The following is a 20,468-nucleotide window of genomic DNA, read 5'->3' on the forward strand; positions in this document are numbered from 1 at the left end:
AGGAACGTTTAATTGACACATTTATACGAAAATACATTTCGACACAATGAAGGCTACAGATCACCAGATATTATTTTAAATCCGAAACCTATGCAGTGCTTAACCACAACAAATCGTGTTTTTATTTCCCACAAAGCGCGTGTGGTATTCAAGTTAATCATGTTAGCAAATATTTGCCTGTCAATCTTTTATTGATTTGTTTTGTGTTTTTGTCTTAAAGTTTTTTTCTTGTACGAATAATACCAACAAGAATATTTATGATTTTGTCTTTATTGTAGAAACTGTCAAAGATGCTAAAACATCTCAAAACACATCTAAAATGTTCCTTGTGGTTATACTTTTGGTGTGTGCTGTCGGAATCTTAGCTGCTTTGGCGCTAGTTGTTGGAATACTCAATTTTACAAAAGATCAGGTGTGTGATGTTTGTTTAACAAACAGCGAAACAGTTTTTTAATTAAATCTGTATGATTTTGTTGTTACAGATCGAAAATGAGGAAATTTACAGCAGTAAGTCAAATATTACAAAGATGTTTCCAACTTAAATTTTCTTTTTGTTATTTGTTAACTTTACTACGTTTAAAATTACCACCCATGGTGACATAACATAGGAAAAAATGAAAATCACACAAAATACTTCAATTTTGAAATGATTGTTTGCGTTTACAACTGCTCGTTAACATTTGTGCATTTTTGCATAGCAACACAGACAACTGGACAGACAACCTTGGAAACAAATACAATAGTGGCAACAAAACCACCCCTCGGTACTTTTCCCAATCCTGCCCGTTCATGTATTGAACTGAGAGACGCTGGGTTCAACGATGGAATCTACGTTATACAACCGTCATTGTCATCGTTTGAGGTTTATTCACTTTTTCACAGAAACCAATCCACTTTAATTTATAATTTTTGTACTTAGGTTTACTGTGACATGGTAGCTGGTGGTGGTGGATGGATTCTCGCGGCCACAATCAACGACAATGATTTAAGTTTAGAAGAAAGTTATAGCGATTTGTGGTTTGTTACGTCGTCAAACAACAACGACAATATTATGGGTAACTTATGATATTTTACTAAACAAAGACAAACGTTTTACGTGCATCTTGAATGTCAGATTACCTCAATTGGATGAACACAAATACATTTGGAACATTTGCTACTTGTACACGATCAGATTTCAAAAGTCAAGCTTTTAATGAATATCAGGCAAATATGTGTGTACATGTGCAATTGATTTATTAAGCAACTACCAGTTTTCAGGGAAAAGACGTTATGTTACGTCATGTATCCAATCAATCACCACTAGAGAACAGCAGAGAGCAGAGTTTTTTGCAATATCAAACAGAAAACGGATTTATGCAAATATATGAAGGAAATTTGAATGAAATGTTCAACTCTCGATATAAACTAGAACCACAAAATGGTAAGACAAACACTTGGCGCCATGTTGTTTATGCAAATGATTTAATCAACCATTTATTGAATTATTGTCTATAAAAAAATAGGAAATTACTAGTAATGTAGATTTAACTGCCAATTGAATGTTTGAGAAAAGCGACCGGATAAAGTTTTTTACGTATTACGATCTAATGTTATTTTACATCAAACCACCGTTCTTTTAGTTTTTTATCCAGATGTGAAATCTATGTTGGATCGACTTGACGCAAAATCAACTGAAATCACGAAATTAATTTCTGATTTCTATTTTTACAACTACGGTACTAACCCTCAGAGCCTGGAGGATAGTAATTTGTTTACAAATGTTAAAGGAATGTCAGTAAGTTTAACAAAGTGAAGTTTATCCAACTTTTATGTATTTATATGTTAAAAAATTAACAAACTGTGTAATGGTAGATTTACTTTGAACAAAATCAAAATTGTTATTCATGCAAATATCAAGCAAATTGCCCAATTGGTTACATGGATTATGGTTTGGATTTCGGGTAGGCCAGAGAATTGTCATGTTTTTTGGTCGTAAGTGTTAAGTTTTTATTCAACTTTAAAGATGCGACCTTGGCAACATGATGCGATCGAGTCGAAAAACGCACCCCTTCGTTGCCTTGTATGCTGTGGGAAACTTTGATCATTGCTTCGACTTTTTTCAATTTCGGGTGAGCGAATATTGAAACAAAACATTGTTTTTAAAAATTTTGCATTTTTGATATTTTTAGGTAACAACAAACCGACCAGATACAGATTCAATAGTTCCATACAAAGAAAATCACACTCTCAACAACTACTTTTTGCATTATGAAGCACAATGTAGATATGGATCATCATTTGCCAGCTTGTGTGATGTTTGGTTTTACGTCATTAATACTGAGGTACGTTGGGTTCGTGTTAGCACAATTTTTGTGACACTCAAATAGGTTTGACGAATTATCTCGTATTTAATTCACAACACCTTTTTTTAAAATGCATTACTCCTAGTTTGAAAGATCATGACGTCAGATCCACAAAAAATCAAGGATTGTAACAAAAATTTTGCTTTTTAACTCGTAGAGTTGGAAATCCTCCGAAATGCCCGCAATACAATTATTCAACAGAACATATTCAACATACTATTATTTTGGATGGATTATTGATGAAGCTGTATCAAACGCACTTTTTGGTTACACTATGCTTTCAAGGTAATCTGGTGTTTGCTGTCTGAGCAATTTTGACATACTCTTACAAATATCGGAATATTTGACTACTCGGCAAACACTTTTACTTTGTAGAAAATATGATGTTTTGATAGCTGATACAGAGATCAAAGCTGTTATGTACAAAATATTGGAAATTATTTCAGAAACTGACAACTTCTGTAAGTAAAATACTTCGGTTTCAGTACATATCCATAATGCTTTTTATCCTTTGACACATGCCACCATTTCCGTAGCGTAGCTACCTCAGAACCGGAAATAGTACAGTTCCTGCTTTATTATTTTTCATTTCAGGTCCGGATTGCTTTTATGATGATGACGTACTTTCAGTACCAGTTCAATTTTCCATCGGAAACGATTCAGTGCTTAACTCGATGCTGCCACCAAGCGTAAAACCACTACCGACAGGTTTTGTTCAATTTCGTGCTTATGGCAGACATGGTAGCGTCTATGCCATGTGTCCTGGTATTAAGTAAGTAAACTATCATGCAAATACGCCGTAGACCAGGGGCGTATCCAGAAATTTTTAAAGGGGGGGGGGGGGGGGGCAACAATTTTTTTGGGGGAAATCCCTAATGACGTCACACGTCGTTTAAAACGACGCGTTATGCCGCAAAGCACTTTTTCCAAAATTGGCGGTTTCTCTAACCATCTGATTGACAGAAAGAACAGGTAATTTTAGCGAAAGCTTTGTAGTTTTCTCATTTCGCCGCTGCTATCTAGCTTACTCAGCCAAACTGCAGCTGCAAAATAAGCGTGACTGTCAGGTAATCAAAATCGTTGCTTAAAAAAACAGGGTCCAATTTCTAAAGAACTAAATCTCTTGCTGAAGCGGTAATCCTACTGTTAAGTTGCGCAAAGTCACGAATGCACTAAAGGTGGTAACTGCAGAAGGCATTTTTGTGCCTGGCAAGTAACAAATTACCCTAATAACATAACTCTATTTACACCGGCAAATTTCTAAATTATTAGCTATTTCTTATTTAGAGTAAACGATTGGCGAAGCGCGTTTGTTTGTATTGGAGGAATGAACAATCCCGAATATGCCAATTTTGATGACTGCAATGATTTCACAAGTAATTGATCTGAATATTTTTTGCTCTTTTTCTTTGTCTTAAAATGTTTCTGCAATTTACACAGATTGGGACGGTTTGCCCAACACTTCGTTGAACGAAACTAAGCCTGTAGATTATGCTCATTCTAAGAGAGATTTGGATACAACAATTATGATATTTTATCGATAAATTTTGTCAAAATCGTGACAAAATCAACTGGATGTGTTTATGTTAAAATTTTAGGTTGTAAATAATTTACCAACACGTTGAATCCCTTCTTACGTGTTTGTTGAGTATGTTGTATTACATGATTACTAGTTTAATGTTTTAGACATGACATTTCGTTAATAAAGTAAATTCAAATCGCTTTTTCCTCAATTCGCTATAATTACTTTGTAACTTGCGTTTATCGACAAACTGAAATGTTTGAATAACTTATGTCGTTGTTGTGATATGCCCCTGTGGTTGATTGTAAATTAATAAAAAGATAAAACGCAGCAAATAAGTCGTGTTCAAAATTTCTGCTATTTTTCTCATGTTGAATCGTATTGCAGGTAAAACGTGTCACATGACTGATTGATTGATGTTGAATCTGCATGATTCAATAAAAATATTTTAATTGTTTTAAAAAAGGTAGTTCATTGTTGATTTGAACAATGTGCAGGTAAGTATTAGATTTTAGGATAAGATTATAGAGCAGAAAACCGTAGAAACGTTTTATGATGTAATATTTTGGAAAGAATTAGTGTTACTGTACCGTATTACTGTTACTGTATTACATGCTTAAAGATTTAAACCATTGAAAAAACAAAAACAATTCAGTATCTAACAATTCTGGAATTTAATCTGTTGGTCCCAACTAGTCTTGACTAGCAAAACAACACTGCCAAGGCAAAACACTGTCATCACTAGTTCAAAACTTTTTTTCATTTAAAATGATGCAAAATGTTTAAACACTAGAACAGTGATTTACAACCTTTTTGTGGTCAGCGTCCCCGCGTAGCACACATGCTTAGAAAAAACAAAGACAAAATGTGTTATTTAAAAAAAGTGTCTTGCGTCCTAATTTTGCACCAACACAGCAAATGATAGCAACCCGGTGTTTTAGGTAACAAACGTTTTGTGTCACAATACGCGTTAAATAAAAAAAACGGAAAAATAGATTACCGGAAGGTGTCTGCGTACCTACACAAATGCCGTCGTACCACCGGTTGGCAACAACTGCAAAAGAAGAACTGATTAGAAATATTTAATTCAGTAGTTTGGAGTCAAGTGGCAAATCAAAAAGTTAAAGCTAAAATCCTAATGAAATATTATAAACATGTGCATTAGAGCAAAGAAGCATACTTATACTACGCAAATTATACTGTATGTTTAAACATCTTTAACAATGTGTTAATGTTTTATTATGGCGACATCGACAGTTTCCTTTCTATTTTGTTATTCGCATTAAATTTTGTTTGTTTAAACAACTAGATAACTTGAGTAAAACCAGATTAGCAACGTTGGTCAAACTTTTTATAACGCTCGCATTATAGTGTACATGCAGTAAGTATTTTGCATCTGTTCCAAATAAATCCCTTGCAGTTAAAATAACTTTTTTTCTGTTCTGTTTTATCATAACACCAAACCATAATACTTGGAGCATAAGTGACCTATGGTCAATGTTACCACATATTGTTTAATCGAGTTACAAGTTTATGCGTCCCGATGTTAAAACAGTGCATATATTACATATTAGAACTTTCCAAACTGAGAAACTTTTACCATAAAAAAAGAATTTAGACTTTGCAACCATGTATTGTACACATCCGTCAAAACAGATACTAGGGGTAAAAGTTTATTGTCGAACTATTAGGACTGGTGAATGAAAATTATAATTAGATTCATTTTTTAAGAATTGATCTCCAGTGCAGTCAAAATTACAGGTATAAAATTAAAAAAATAAAATTACAAGAAACACTGACATTTTGAGACCATACGCCTTTGAGGGTGACTTTACCAGTCAAATATTTAATCTTTCAGCTGTGGTGAGTTGGTAATGAGTGAGACTGTTTATTGTTATTGTCCGAATAGGTTTTGTATTTAATACCAGTCACCAGAAAACTAGAAACACAACTGGAAGAAAGTCTAAATCAGTTGGCAATCAAAATACACCGCAAAGTTTAAACACAATGTAATTAAAATAAACTGCCAAAAAAACAATTATTAACGGAATAGAAATGATACAAACACAACGTTTGTGTTATCACAACCACATTGCGCTGAGAGAGAACCATAACGCGGTACAACAATTTGTGCAAGAAACATTTTGAAAAGCATTAGGCCACTTCAGTAAACTTACATATTTGAACAAACATGCGATTGGTGATAATGTACGTGTTTCCTGATAACGAGGTCAGCTTATCGGACGTTCAAACAACAAGATTCTGACCTATGCTACTTTCTGTTTAGGCTAGCACACATTAGTTGATGTTGGTGACTGGTACAATGTTTCTTTGCAGCAAATCATTTTTTGTAGCCGGTTGCACCGCAATATGTATTGTAAGCAAGTGTTAAGGCAAAAGAGGATTTTTTGTACGTTTGCGAATGTAAGTCGTTGTATCAAATCAACAAACTCCAGGGTCGGTGTTTTCTGGGAAGTGAGCTGGGGTTAAACGAAAACATGCAATAGTAACATAGTTCAGAAAAAAAACATGTGCAGCAGGCATGCAATAGTAACATAGTTCAGAAAAAAACATGTGCACTAGTTGTGATAGCTTTGCAACCCAAATCAGAGAAAAAGCGATAGGGCTTGCAACTAGCTGTCGTATTCTGCAAACCCAACATCAACACAGAAACGTCTTTTCTGCCAAAAATCTAACAATAAAATATTGAATACAAAAAATAAAGTTTGTATGCTATCCATATACTATAACGGGTTGAATACTTAAATTGGATGCTTTAGGATAAAAGAATAAAAAAGCCTTTGCAAGTTGTGCAGAGTTTAAGAATGCCTCGTACTTATGCAAATAGTGATGCAAGAGTTTACGAAAGCATTGAGTTTGAAGGACAATTTCGGCAAACTTCAACTGATTCAAGGAAACCGGGTAAATATTTGATTAAACTGCCTGGTTCAGTTCAGCTAGAAGTTGTCAGAATTTTTGGTTTCAAAGCAAAAATATTGCATCCAACGTCCAATTACGAATTTTCAACTCAGATTCTACTGCAACTGTGTATGAAGAAAATATTGGACGGGAGAGACCAACAGTTGGTAAGTTTTTTTCGTTTTTCTGAACCCGTAAATAGAATTAGTTGCAATTTGCTATCCAGCAAACATATATGTTTGTGTCTCATTACCAGTTTACATCATAACTTAAAGACGACTATTTCAAAACAAGTCTAGCAGTTTTAAATTAGATGCTAGACTATAGCATTGCATTTACCCAATTTTGTATCTTTTTTTGTTGTTGTAATTTTCATGTCAAGTTAATGATGTGCATTTAAATATTGCCTAATCTGCAGATATTGTTCAAAATCCATCTCTCCAAAAGTCTTCAAAAGTTCAAAGGTTGTGGCTCCTGATTATATTCTTGCTGTGTGTGCTTATAATCCTGGCTGCTTTGGGACTAGTTCTCGGAATTCTTAATTTTACAAAAGACCAGGTTCGTAAATTGAAACAGACTGATCTAATCTGATGTTGCTTCTTGAACCTTAACTCTTATCACGTTTATGATTGTTACAGAACGGTAATGAAGAAATTTCATCAAGTAAGTTGAACAACAGAAAAATTGTTTTTGGAATTCTTTTGAGTTTGCTTTACGGATTCTAAAGCAATTCATACTTAATAGATTAACTACATTATTTGCTTTGCTGCTAAACAACTAAGTGAGCATTTTGTCCGATGTAAGATTTTGGCGTTATTGTGTTACTTTTTGGAAAACATTAAAGAGTCTCAAAAATGCAATTAGGGTCGGATGGGATAATAAGCTTTCATAACACTAAATATTAAACTAACCATGCATATGCACATGAAGTTTAAAATTTATATTATTTTTTATTAGGGTTTGTGATGAAAGGGATATGTTTCCCACAAAATTACTCGATTTTGGTGACACAATTTCTTTAATGGCAATCACAATCACTGTTACATAGCTATTTTATTTACGCAGTACCGAAGACAACTGAACAATCAAAATTAAACACGACGGTATCCATCGTTACGAAACCACCACTTGGTACTTTCCCTAATCCTGCCCGTTCATGTGTTGAACTGAGAGATGCTGGTTATCAAGATGGAATTTACGTCATTCAACCGTCACTTACAACGTTTGAGGTACTTTATTAATCATATTAATTGGTACGCATAATCGTTGTAAATTGTGTTTCAAGTGTTTAGTTGTGAAGCAAATCGAATTAAACGGTTGTATTGTTCTATAAAAATGCCCAAAATACAAAACATTTAGTTTTAGATTTAAATTTTCTGGCCTTAAACGTCTCTTGTATTTAGGTCTACTGTGACATGATAGCTGCTGGTGGTGGATGGATTCTCGCGGCCACAATCAACGACAATTTCAATATAACTGAATCTTATGATGATTTGTGGTTTCTAACGACGTCAGCAAATAATCAGAATGTGTCAGGTAGACTATATTATCTGACATTAACTAACAATATTCCATTGCATTTTTACTTTAAGATAATCAAAATTGGGTAAACACAAACATATTTGGTACATTTGAAACTTGCACAAAATCAGATTTCAAAAGTCAAGCTTATTTCGAATACAAGGTGAATATAGTTTAAATAAAGTTTTCCAGTAAATTATATCAGTACGATTTTGAAGGGAAAGGACATTATGGTACGTCATGTTTCAAACTACACACCACTAGAGGCCAGCAGAGAGCAGAGTTTTCTGCAATACCAAACAGTAAACGGATTTATGCAAAACTATGGTGGAAATTTGCACACAATTTTTAATTACCATTATTCACTTAAACAAGCAGATGGTAAGAAAAACATTTTTGTGATTGGTTTGTTTTACAGTCACTTTCCCACGTTGATGGGAATTGTTAAAAAAAATATCGCAAATATTGTGCATTCACGAGGCATCGGCTCGCATGAGGTAGAATTCGAACCCACGAAGGCAATCCTTTAAGTCAACATTCCAACTATACCTCAATTTTCTGCGTTAAAAGTATTTCAATCGAATCTGTTTTTTAAGATTCTTTTTAGATTTTAGAAGATAAGACTGCCACTGAATAAGAAAAAAAATCGTTACCCAGTTTAAGTTTTGCTGGCCTTAAAAATTTTTATAAACGTTTCTGAGAAATTATCATTTTCAGAAAAACCTAGTTGTTTTAAGCACAAAAGTGTTTAATTTTTGCCTTCATTTAAACCCGTTTCCTTTTTCTACTGCAAGCTTTTTATCCCGATGTGAATTCGATGTTGGATCGACTTGCAGCCAAATCAACAGAAATCACTAGTTTGGTCACTGATTTCTATTTTTATGACTACGGTACATTTCCTGATTTGATGTATGATAGTAATTTGTATGCAGATTACGGCATGAGGGTAGGTCATTTTGATTGCTCAACTTTCATAAAATTGTGATAAAAAAAATTCGATCCAGATCAGATTTGCTACATGGGGATCTTGTTCATTCGGCGTTGAAAATAATTGTACCAATAACAACGTGTATTATGGGCAAAGTTGTGGGTAAGACAACAAGTGAAATAGTTTTGCACTTCTCACTATAACTTTCCTTTTAAATGTATAGATGTGATGGTAGCAACATAATATATTCAAGTCGTAAAGTTCACCCATTCTTTGTCTTGTTTACTGTGGGAAACTTTGATCATAGCAACACCTACTTCAGTTTTCATGTAAGTTAATATCTCAGAAATATTTAAAAAAATAAAATACATGCTTCATTACTGACAATTCCAGTTGTATTCACGTCGACCACATTTGGAATCATGGGCTAGATACAGTGGAAATCACACTCTCAACAATTTCTTTTTACACTATGACGCAAATTGTAGATATGGGTTGATGTATGCCAGTTTGTGTGATGTTTGGTTTTACGTCAATAACTATGAGGTAAATTTGTTTGCGTGGTATATTGGTACGTCAATAACTATCGCGTCATTTAATCGAAATTATTTTGGCTTATCAAATATTTATAGCCTTTAACCAAACGGAAATCTTTGTAAATCCAGGATTTATACGAAAAAGAAATTTGTTAAAAGAAAATTCCAATAGTTCAGCTACACAAACTTTGTTGCTGTAAATTTTGCAGAATTGGAAATCATCTGATATGCCACCAATAAATGTCGGTTACGATATGGATCCAGAAGACTATTATTTTTCGTGGGGAATTACTGATCCTGTGTCCAATACACTTTTCGGTTACACAATGATTTCATGGTAAACTAAATAAAAGTTGATATTGGTTAGTTTTACGCTTTAGTTTTAAAATCGAATTGAGCACATATTTTCAGGGTAGGTGTAGGATTGATACCTGAGATAGAAATGAACGCTGTCACCAACAAAATATTGGAAATTGTGTCAGAATCGGATCAATTTTGTGAGTAGTTTGTAACAGCAAATATGTCAACAAAGTTTACATTTCGAGTGATTTAAAAGATTGATTGTTGGTTCTGTATAGGTAATCAGTGTATATTTGGCATATACCTTACGATACATAACAATTGGTTGGTGACTGACTTGAATTGTTATAGGACGTTTAACACCCGTAATTATGATTTATATATGATTATGCCGTAATCGCTGATCTATAAAAACGCTTTCAAGCACAACATTTATGCCAACCTCATCTGTATAAATAACTGCGTAAGAATCCGAAATAAGAAATAAATTTGTTATTTTAGGTCCGGATTGTTTTTATGATGATGACGTACTTTCAGTACCAGTTCAATTTTCCACTGGAAACGATTCAGTGGTTAACACAATACTGCCACCAAGTGTAAAACCTCTACCGACCGGTTTTGTTCAGTTTCGTGCTTACGGAAGAACTGGGAGCGTCTACGCAATGTGTCCTGCTGTTAAGTAAGTCTAGTGGCAATTAACCAATCGAAAATCCAAATACCGTTAGTAACATTTCCCTAACTGCTGTTTTTCTCATAAAAGTTGACACTGCATTAGTTTGTTAACTATAAAAAGAGACAATAAAATGTTTTTTGAGTTCAATAGGTTTTGTCATTGCATATTTAAAATCATATTTTTAGAGTAAACGATTGGCGAAGTGAATTTGTTTGTATTGGTGGAATGAACAATCCAAATTCTTCCTACGTGGATGACTGCAATGATTTTACAAGTATACTATCAGACTGTTCTCCATATTATTTATTTTATTGTAATTTTGTTTTTAATCAATGCAGATTGGAACGGATTACCAGGTACCTCGTTGAACAAAACGACTCCAGTTGATTATGCTCATTCACAGAAAGATTTAGATTCGACAATTATGATATTTTATCGATAAATGAGATTTTATTCTATGCAATGTCTAACAGATTTGTCACTTTACTAGTTTGTTCAATCTGCGGATATAAACCCAAGATATCAATTACTTTGTATGTGTTTGCCTATGTCTTATCTTATGAAATTTAACTAGTATTGATTAGTGATACTTGATTCTGTTCTTTATCGATATTGCCTTTATGGACATTGTTTGATTTGTGCTTTGTTGTTAATACAAAACGCACTATTGTACAAAACTCACTATTAGGATAATTTCTAATGTGTTTGCCAATCGGCTATCAATTGATTTGTGTTCATGTTAAATCATGTATTCACTACATCATGTATAATTGCATAACGGTATGTTTTGTTGCGTTTGTCAGTATCCTTTGTTTTGTTTTTAAATTATTAAAGGCCGATTGTGTTGAACGTTCAGTTAAGTTTATTTCTCTTGGTTATAGCGACACAATAAAACTAATACATTCACCAAGACGGAAATAGATTCGCAACGTTAAAGCGTTGTGGGGCCCTTAACAGTGGCGGTTGCAATTGTTGGATAATTACAAAACGCGGCTTACTAACACGTAAACTACTACACTTTACATCATTTCGTAAAATCGACAGAAACTCTTTTTTGCATGCAATTAACTGCTGCAACTCATGCAAAAAAACAGCGTGATCAATTAGTAATAAAGCTAAACATGTAACAGTATTGGTTTTGAAACAGTACTGCCTGCCTACATGAAGAATCGAAATCATAAACTTTACTTGTAAAATATACAGAAGCAAATATCTCAGGACGCTTGGTAATATTTGTCGTCAGGCTGATAATTCAAGATCAATATCTTTCCTTTAGGAATCATTTGCAAATATCTTTAAAAAGTCATCCAAGTAGGACAGACTCAACTGCGACGTTGAGCAGCTTTCTCTGAGCATAAAGCTTGGTGTTGCATAAAATATTAAGACTACGTTAAAAATTTTAAAGATTGACGTAGTTATATCGGTTGCAGGTAGCAGGATGTTCTGAACAGTTTTAAATAGCAACAATGTTTCATTATATGCCTAAATGCCTGATGAAACACTTAACAAATTTGTAGCTCTTCCAGCAGTTTTTATTATAATATGCCGACGTTTCGATGATACGAGACACCTTCATCAGTTATATAAATTAAAAACACAAAGTTGTTATAAAGCAACAAGGGAGATAAAACACAAAAAACGCAGTGGCAGCTATCGGAAGTTCTACAAATTTGCCTGGCAGCAACAGTATATTTACTTAAAACAATGTTGTTAAAACAGTCAAACGATCACACACCAATAGATTCTACTTTTTGTGTTTGCTACATGTAAGTTCTTTGCATTTGAAAAGTTGCTCAGTAGCAAGCGTTTGTGTAATATATATTCTAAAACACAATTTTACGAACATTCGGATTTAACACATAACATTAGCAGGATTACTAGACTGGTTTAAACTAATTTAGGTTTGTGTTGTACAATTCGTACATAAAACCCAACGCGAAACAGCAAAATATTAAGTACGGAGATTTTTACAACTTTAACAAACATTGGACAACCTTGCCACGGTTTTATTGTACATCATTTGTGATAACGACCCTTTTAAAGCGATAGGTTTATTACCGTTGAAATCACTTAAACGTCATGTACATTACTTTCTGTTTAGCATTTGGAAAACGATGGGTCAGCAGTCATTTAAAACAGTCAATAAATGTAACTCTTTGCATGATATAAGATTAAGTGATTTGAAGAGATGATATGCGTTGTGTATTTATTAGTTTAATCCAATTCACCTTTTGTTGAAATATACACACATGTTAAGAAATGTGAATACCTTTCAATTTAAATAGGAAATGCAAGAAAAGATTGAAACACATCAGTAATTAAGAATTCTAACTGAAATGAACTGTGAGAAACTTTTAGGATATTGTCTACAATTACACTACGTCTTATCCATTGTGTGACTTGGCACTGCTATATTTGTAATATTTTGTTAAAGTCATCTCAGCAGAATTAAACGAAATAAGATCAAAAAGGATTCAGACTACAGACGTATCGTAGTAATAAAACATTGAGACTGGAAAAGGGTGGAACCTTTACGATTTCGACACAATGCTTTGTAAGGTGTAATTCGTAGTAACGAGCACTTCCTGACACTTGTGGATTGTTTCTGCTGTATGTACGTGAGAATAGAAATACGTGTACTGAGTAGTTGCACAGCAATACTTTACTTACCAAATACCACAGCAAGACGCTTTTTTTTCTCTGTCTCAAGCTGGATGTTAATGAAACAAAGAGCAAAAGTCAATATAAAATCAGATCAATTGAATTGCATACCTTTTAGTTTCAAAGTTGGATATCAGCAAATGATATGTTGTCATATTGTAAATAGACCTGTGTAAAATTAAAACCGAAGAGCTATTCGCCCAATATGTCACACGGCCCAATTTCACTTATCCGTTTTGTCAGTTTTTTTGCGACAAGGCAAACACGCATTCTGTTCTTTGTGTGACTCAAATACTATTAAGAGCCAGACTATTGTTCAAGCAGGTTGTAAAACAAGGAGGTAGAAAGACCTCTCTAAAGGTTTATTGGCAAACAAATTTTCAAAAAACTATTTGTTCTACCTCAAAGACTAAGACTTTCGGTTTGAGCTGACACATATTGTAGCTGTAGCAATGTTGTTTCTTTTGCTTTATTCCACAATTGCTTGCATGCAGAAAGCAGATAAGGAAGCTATAGATGTCTAAAATACGAATTTAGTAAAAGGTTATCTTAGATTGGTAAAACTGTTTTTTGTTTCATCTAAACACAGTCTTGCCTAGTGTCTATGCATCGAAATATAAAGAATAATGTAAGGACATTATAGACAATGAACAAAAAAGAAACATATTTCAAAGTTGACGGGCAAAGTTTAACCAAGGTCTTTTTCCGGCGTTCTTGCATCGAAAATGAGTAAAAATTTGTTATGACAAATTATTTAATTTGTGTCTAAGAGATTTCTCAGATTTAGAAAAGTTATTAATGTTCAAATCATGGCGCATATTTACATAAATCATGGTGATGACACATACGAAACGGTGGGAATTAAAGAAGGACAAGCGATGAAACAAACTCTCAAAAGAGAACCAGGTATTTCAAACTTTAGCGCTCTTTTAATGTATGATTTAATATGGTATATAAAGCAAATTTTGTTACGACAGAAAGTCGACCAGGATTCTCAAACATATACGAGGAATCATCATCAAATGCTCGTAATGTAACAGGATTGCGGCAAAATGAAACTACAACAAGAGATAAAACTATTCACGATTTTAGTAAGTTCACAATAAATTCCCTTTAGCAAGGTGGCGCAAGATTTTTTAGTTTCTTTTTTATTTTGAGTTAAGGTCAACCATACAGTAAGATTTTCAAAGATAAGTTTTGTGAAGTAGGTCTCAAGCTCTGTAACCTACGTTCGGAGAAAGAGTAGGTCGACGTAAATGGTCGTTAGTTACGATAAATTTAAAACTCAATATGAAACCGAAGAGCTGTAGCAATTGCACATTTACAAATGTTCAATATTTTTAGACAATAAAAGTGCTCAATCACGTCACGAAACACCTAAAAAATGTTGGAATATGCGAGAGATGTGCCATCTGAATACAATCTTGGTGTTGGTGGTTGTGATTCTGGCTGTTTTGGGACTCATTTTCGGCATAATCAATTTCACAAAAGTCAGGTGACTCAGCAAAAAGAAAATTTTTAACTGCCTCTGTAACTATGGTTATTAAAGTTGTTTCTGTTTGTCTTGTTTCAGAACGCAGAAAAAGCAACATCTGAAAGTAAGAGTTTCAAATTGTTTTTTCATCTGTGAAAATTTTATAGTTGTAGCGTTTAAAAAGGTACTTAATTTACCTCTGGTAAATGCTTAATAAATAAACAAATTTACATGAAAAGTTTTAGCACCACACACAACTGAACAAACAACTAACACAACTGAATCAGTGACAACAAAACCACCATTTGGTACTTTCCCCAATCCTGCCAGTTCATGTATTGAACTGAGAGACGCTGGATTTAAAGATGGAATCTACGTCATACAACCGTCACATACAGCATTTGAGGTAAATAATGTTTTGTTTGCGTTTCAAAAGTCATTTGCTGAAACAAAATTATCCATTACTTTAAAGCGGATGCTTTATTCAACAGCAGTGCAATAAGACCAACCAACAATAAAAACGCTCTTGTAAGGCAACAACGTCAGCGCGAGAAAAAGGCATAACGCACGTTTCGATAAACACGAATGTAAACATGCAAACGTGGTCGCCATAACTTCAAATTAAGCTTTCAAGACTAATAAAAATTCAATCATTTAAAAGCTATAGAAAAAGTTGGTCACAGTTAGTTTTAACTGCAGGTTTACTGTGACATGAAAGCTGCCGGTGGTGGATGGATTCTCGCGGCCACAATTAACGACAGGAATTTTAATATGACTGAAGCTTATGGTGGATCGTGGTTTCTCGCCACGTCAAACAATTACCAGAATTACATGAGTTAGTTTGACAACGTTACATTAATGGCTAAAGCTTATTATTAGCTTTTTAATTCCAGATTACCAAAATTGGATGTACAGAAATTATTTTGGAACATTCGCTACATGCACAAGATCAGATTTTAAAAGCCAAGCTTATTATGAATATCAGGCAAATATAATGTGGTGTGAAATTCGTACTTTTTTTGTAAAACGGAGAAAATCTTTTAGGGAAAAGACGTTATGTTACGTCATGTTCCAAACCAAACACCACTGCAGGCCAGCAGAGAAGAGAGTTTTCTGCAATATCACACTGAAAACGGTTTTATGACCAATTACGGAGGGAGTTTGCATAAAATTTATAATTATCATTATCCATTGAATCCATCGAATGGTAATATACTTAACTTCGCGATATTTTCTTCTTAGTTCTCATATTTTGCCTGCACATTACACATGTGAGTAAGAAATGGTAATGTAGGCGGCGAATGAGTTGTTGGCGGGACAGGGTTAAAAGTGATCTTTACGTGGATGATTTGTTTGATTACAGTTCTGGATTAGTTTAATTTACTAATGACATTCCCTATTTTAGCTATTTTCCCCGATGTGAATTCAATGTTGGATCGCCTTGCTGCAAAATCCACAGAAATCACAAGTCTAATTTCAGACTTCTATTTTTACGATTATGGCACTGATTCGGACCGCTTGCGTGATAGCAATTTGTATGATTATTATTATTATTTTGAAGGAATGCAGGTAAGTTAACTGCATGACCGTATTATTGTGAAATTACAAATAAAAGTGTTGATACAGATTTACTTTCGCACAAGCCAATCTTGCTATCCAAGCTTGTACCAAGCAAACTGTCAAACAGGCTACTTGCAGTATGAGTTGGATTATAAGTAAGTCAAATATTGTTTTGGTTTAAGTTTAACCGGTTTCACGCCAAGTTTTACTCTTTTCCAAACAATACAGATGTGATCTCGGCAATACGAAAAGATCGAGCCGAAGAACGCATCCCTTCTTTGCCTTGTTTTCTGTAGGAAACTTTGATCGTTGTTTTTACAACATGTTGCTTTGGGTAGGGGATGTTGTATAAATAATTTGTTAGAATTTGTTTCTTGATGCTTGATCTGTTAAGGGAAATTCTGGTCGAGCAATTACTGATTCAATAGTTTTGTATAAGGGAAATCACACTTTCAACAGTTTCGTTTTACATTATGAAGCACAATGTAGAAATGGGACTTTGTATGCCAGCTTGTGTGATGTCTGGTTTTATGTCATTAATACTGAGGTACGTTGGTTTCGTCACTTTAGATTTTTATGCTTTTCCACTAACAAAATTAGGCAAAACATAGACTTGTGTTGTTGACGTACAACATTACATCATAAGCAACTAGCTTGTTGTTTATCACGCAGAATTGGAACTCACTTGGAACGCCTTTAACAGAACCGTACAACTATATATCCTCAAGAAGGTATGAATTTGGATGGAGAATTCGTGAAGCTGTATCCAACACACTTTTTGGTTACACAATGGTTTCAAGGTAAACTGTTGATCACTGCTGGAAGTGAACTGTTTATCACTGCAGACATCGTAATATTTTTGTTACATTTGAATTTCCTCCATAGAAAAAATGCTACTTTGATTACCAAATCGGAGATCAACACTGTTACCTACAAGATATTGCAAATTATTTCAGAAACTGACAATTTCTGTAAGTTAAACATTTCAGAAACACTCAATCTCCAAGTAGTTTGTTTTGTTAACAAAAATTTTGACAATCGGTTTTGAATCATTCACTTATAACTATTCCAAACCAATCGTCTTCTTTATGCACTATTCTTTATGTAAATCAATATTTTAGTCACCGTGTTTCAGGCCCGGATTGCTCTTACGGTGATGACGTACTTTCAGTACCAGTTCAATTTTCGATCGGAAACGATTCAGTGGTTAACTCGATGCTGCCACCAAGTGTAAAACCTCTACCGACCGGTTTTGTTCAGTTTCGTGCTTATGGCAGACATGGAAGCGTTTATGCAATGTGCCCAGCTGTTAAGTAAGTCCCACTTCAGGCACATCCACCTGTACAAAATTACAACTGTAGATATAGTTGATTTGAAGTTAACATTAAAAAGTTAATGGGTACTAATTGGAGCCAAACGTATACAACAACTGATTTGTTTAGAGTGAACGATTGGCGTAGCGAATTTGTTTGTATTGGAGGAATAAAGAATCCAGACTCTCTCTACTTGGATGACTGCAATGATTTCACAAGTAAATAACTTTTTCTTTACCATTTGGGTTTTTCAATGAAACGTATTTGATAAAACAGATTGGAATGGATTACCAAACACCATGATGCAAGAAACAACTCCTGTTGATTATGCCCATTCCCAGAGAGATTTGGATTCAACAATTATGATATTTTATCGTTAAATAAGATTTGAATCGACAGATCAGTCGTATCCCTTGCAAATGATAATGTTCCATATTGTTTGTATGTGTAATTTCATTTTGATTAAATCATTTCAAAATATATGACTAATTTACAAGACTGTGATGGCACCAGTGTCACTGTTAAACAAATGTTAACAAGTCGTATTGTTTCTTAGCGCGCATTGACGCCATTCTGTATTCATTGCATCTTTGATTTTGTCTACTTACAGGGTTAATCAACTTATTGTTCATGAAAAAATTCACCACCTCATTGCAAACAAATAAATTGCAGTAAGTTATATGTAAACTTCAATCCAAAAAATTAGTCTTGCAATCTTTTAAGCAGTAGATCATGCCTGCTCCTTACAATACAGATACACCGTTTTAAACCCGGAAGTTTAGTTTCACTTTGAAACGTTAAAGCAGGGTCAACATTCTGAATGTAGCTTGCCAGTCTAAAAACTTTGGCGTAGTGCCACACATTTAATTAAATTTCGTACCTTTTATTCTTTTAACATTTTCTTTTCTTGCAAAAAATGCGTAATGTGCTTTGGCATCAAAATGTAGCAAATATATACCACTAAAACTATTTGATAAGTATTTAACTGGCCATGTGTAACAAGTCTTAAAGAATGGATTTTCATGGCATTATTGTCCTATATTTCACTCAAATCATATAAATAAAACAAAAAGGCGCTTCTAATTTCGCCTCTTAAATACTATTAAAGCTATCAAATGACGACAAACAGTACAGTGGTTTTTATTTGATTATACAGTGTTTAAAAAAAGAACTCGTATGTAGCTTGGCGTGTCATCTGTCTTCAGTGTAACGCGTGCCATGAATTGTTGACACCTGTGCTAAGGAAGTACGCACTTGCTTGTTGACAATTGAGAAAAGTCAAAGTGAAATAGGTGTAGCATATTCAAAACCTACGCTTGTGTTATGAAAAGCCGCAGTTCTTATCTATTTCAAGCAAAGGTTAAAGTATTTACCGTAAATACCGAACATGTGTAACGTTTTTACACGCAATGTAGAGAAGGCAGATCAATTATCTTACTTGACTGGTCTAGGGCTAGACGAAAAGTACCACTGAAAATAAAAAGCAGATTTCTAAAATCTTGCTTTGAGCGTAAAATCATGTTTGTTGGTGGGACACGGGGTTGCATAAAATAAAATAGTGAAACAATAGAAAGGTTGAACGTGCCCATGTTTTTTAAGGCCTTACTTTTTAAAGCTTTCTTGTTCGTTCCATAAAATTAGTGTATGGCGTCAAATAATTTCCCTTAATTTGTTCCCTTCTCTGGCAGTGGTAGAATATATGTGTTCATACTCTTCTCGTGGCATTTTTTCTCCGGTTTTGTAGTGAATAGTTGATAGTTTGTGTTTGAGTTAAGTTGATTCGCTTGATGAAAGAACACATAGCGAATTGCACTTGTACTGACCCAGTGGGTAGACAATTATTAACACGTATATCTGACTCCAATAATTAAACTATCGCTATCTAAACAAACAACAAGACGCAAAGCTAAATTAACGTTCCCACATTATATTTTAATAAGGCATACCACGACAGCGCCTCTTGCGGCTAAACACGCAACACAAAAGTCACCGCGCCACGAATCAACTGTGAGACATCAATTCCAATGCGTACTCTAGTCACTCTTATGATAACTTAGATAACTTATGGTAACTGTAGGTAACTTAAGGTAACTTATGGTAACTGTAGATAACTCTAGGTAACTCTAGATAACTGATTTTTAGTTTGAAACACGTCGTCTTTATAGGATTCAGGTCAAATCTCGTTATACGGGTTTAGCTGTAAAACGTTCGCCCGAAAAGATTAACTGTGTTCTAAACCGTAATTATTCTTTAAATTGCTTTACAGAAGTGTCGCATATAACATGGCTGGAGGCCGAGTAATACGTGGGTTACTGTTAACACGTTAGGAGCGATACAACAATAGCCTTAAGCAGTAATTGACCGGTCCAGTAATAAGAAAAACAGGTTTAAATAGCCGGTCAAGCCTTTGTGTAGAAAAAGGCGAGTTATGAACGAATTTGACCGGGACGATATGACACGACAATTACACGAATTAAAATGTTTTGAATTAAAAAGTCCAAAGTCCGATATGTTTTAAATGAAAAGTCCAAGGTCCGATACACACTTAAACAATCATCATATCGAAAACAACTGCGCAGTGATAAAACGTTTACCGCGTGTGTTAAGGTTTGTGGTTCCCAACCTCTTCGACACATTCCTCACTTAACATTTCAAAATATCTATATTTCTCCCAGACTAAATATTAGCTGCTAAACCACACAAAGACCACTAAAAA

General features: G+C 34.2%; 3 protein-coding genes across 3 annotated transcripts; all 3 read left to right on the top strand.

The window, feature by feature from the left end:
• The first annotated feature begins 646 nt into the window (after window positions 1–646).
• On the top strand, window positions 647–3,121 carry LOC145219342 (uncharacterized). Its single transcript, XM_080086716.1, has 11 exons — window positions 647–862; window positions 920–1,055; window positions 1,115–1,206; window positions 1,261–1,423; window positions 1,623–1,777; window positions 1,855–1,943; window positions 2,006–2,111; window positions 2,172–2,324; window positions 2,503–2,630; window positions 2,721–2,806; window positions 2,940–3,121. The coding sequence occupies exons 1-11, from the start codon at window positions 647–649 to the stop codon at window positions 3,119–3,121; spliced, it is 1,506 nt and encodes a 501-aa protein (XP_079942842.1).
• A 6,865-nt stretch (window positions 3,122–9,986) lies between these two features.
• On the top strand, window positions 9,987–11,186 carry LOC145217385 (intelectin-1-like). Its single transcript, XM_080084655.1, has 5 exons — window positions 9,987–10,108; window positions 10,183–10,268; window positions 10,573–10,750; window positions 10,930–11,018; window positions 11,083–11,186. Exons 1-5 carry the CDS (start codon window positions 9,999–10,001, stop codon window positions 11,184–11,186), a joined length of 567 nt encoding a protein of 188 aa, XP_079940781.1. The 5' UTR covers window positions 9,987–9,998.
• A 3,028-nt stretch (window positions 11,187–14,214) lies between these two features.
• On the top strand, window positions 14,215–17,756 carry LOC145219343 (uncharacterized). The gene is made up of 15 exons (XM_080086717.1): window positions 14,215–14,311; window positions 14,383–14,496; window positions 14,750–14,900; window positions 14,979–15,003; window positions 15,115–15,285; window positions 15,579–15,714; window positions 15,773–15,864; window positions 15,924–16,086; window positions 16,285–16,448; window positions 16,506–16,594; window positions 16,668–16,773; window positions 16,834–16,986; window positions 17,112–17,239; window positions 17,325–17,410; window positions 17,575–17,756. Exons 1-15 carry the CDS (start codon window positions 14,215–14,217, stop codon window positions 17,754–17,756), a joined length of 1,857 nt encoding a protein of 618 aa, XP_079942843.1.
• The last annotated feature ends 2,712 nt before the right edge of the window (window positions 17,757–20,468 follow it).

The sequence above is a fragment of the Phallusia mammillata genome, chromosome 3, assembly GCF_965637545.1.
Source record: "Phallusia mammillata chromosome 3, kaPhaMamm4.hap1.1, whole genome shotgun sequence".
NCBI lineage: Eukaryota > Metazoa > Chordata > Ascidiacea > Phlebobranchia > Ascidiidae > Phallusia > Phallusia mammillata.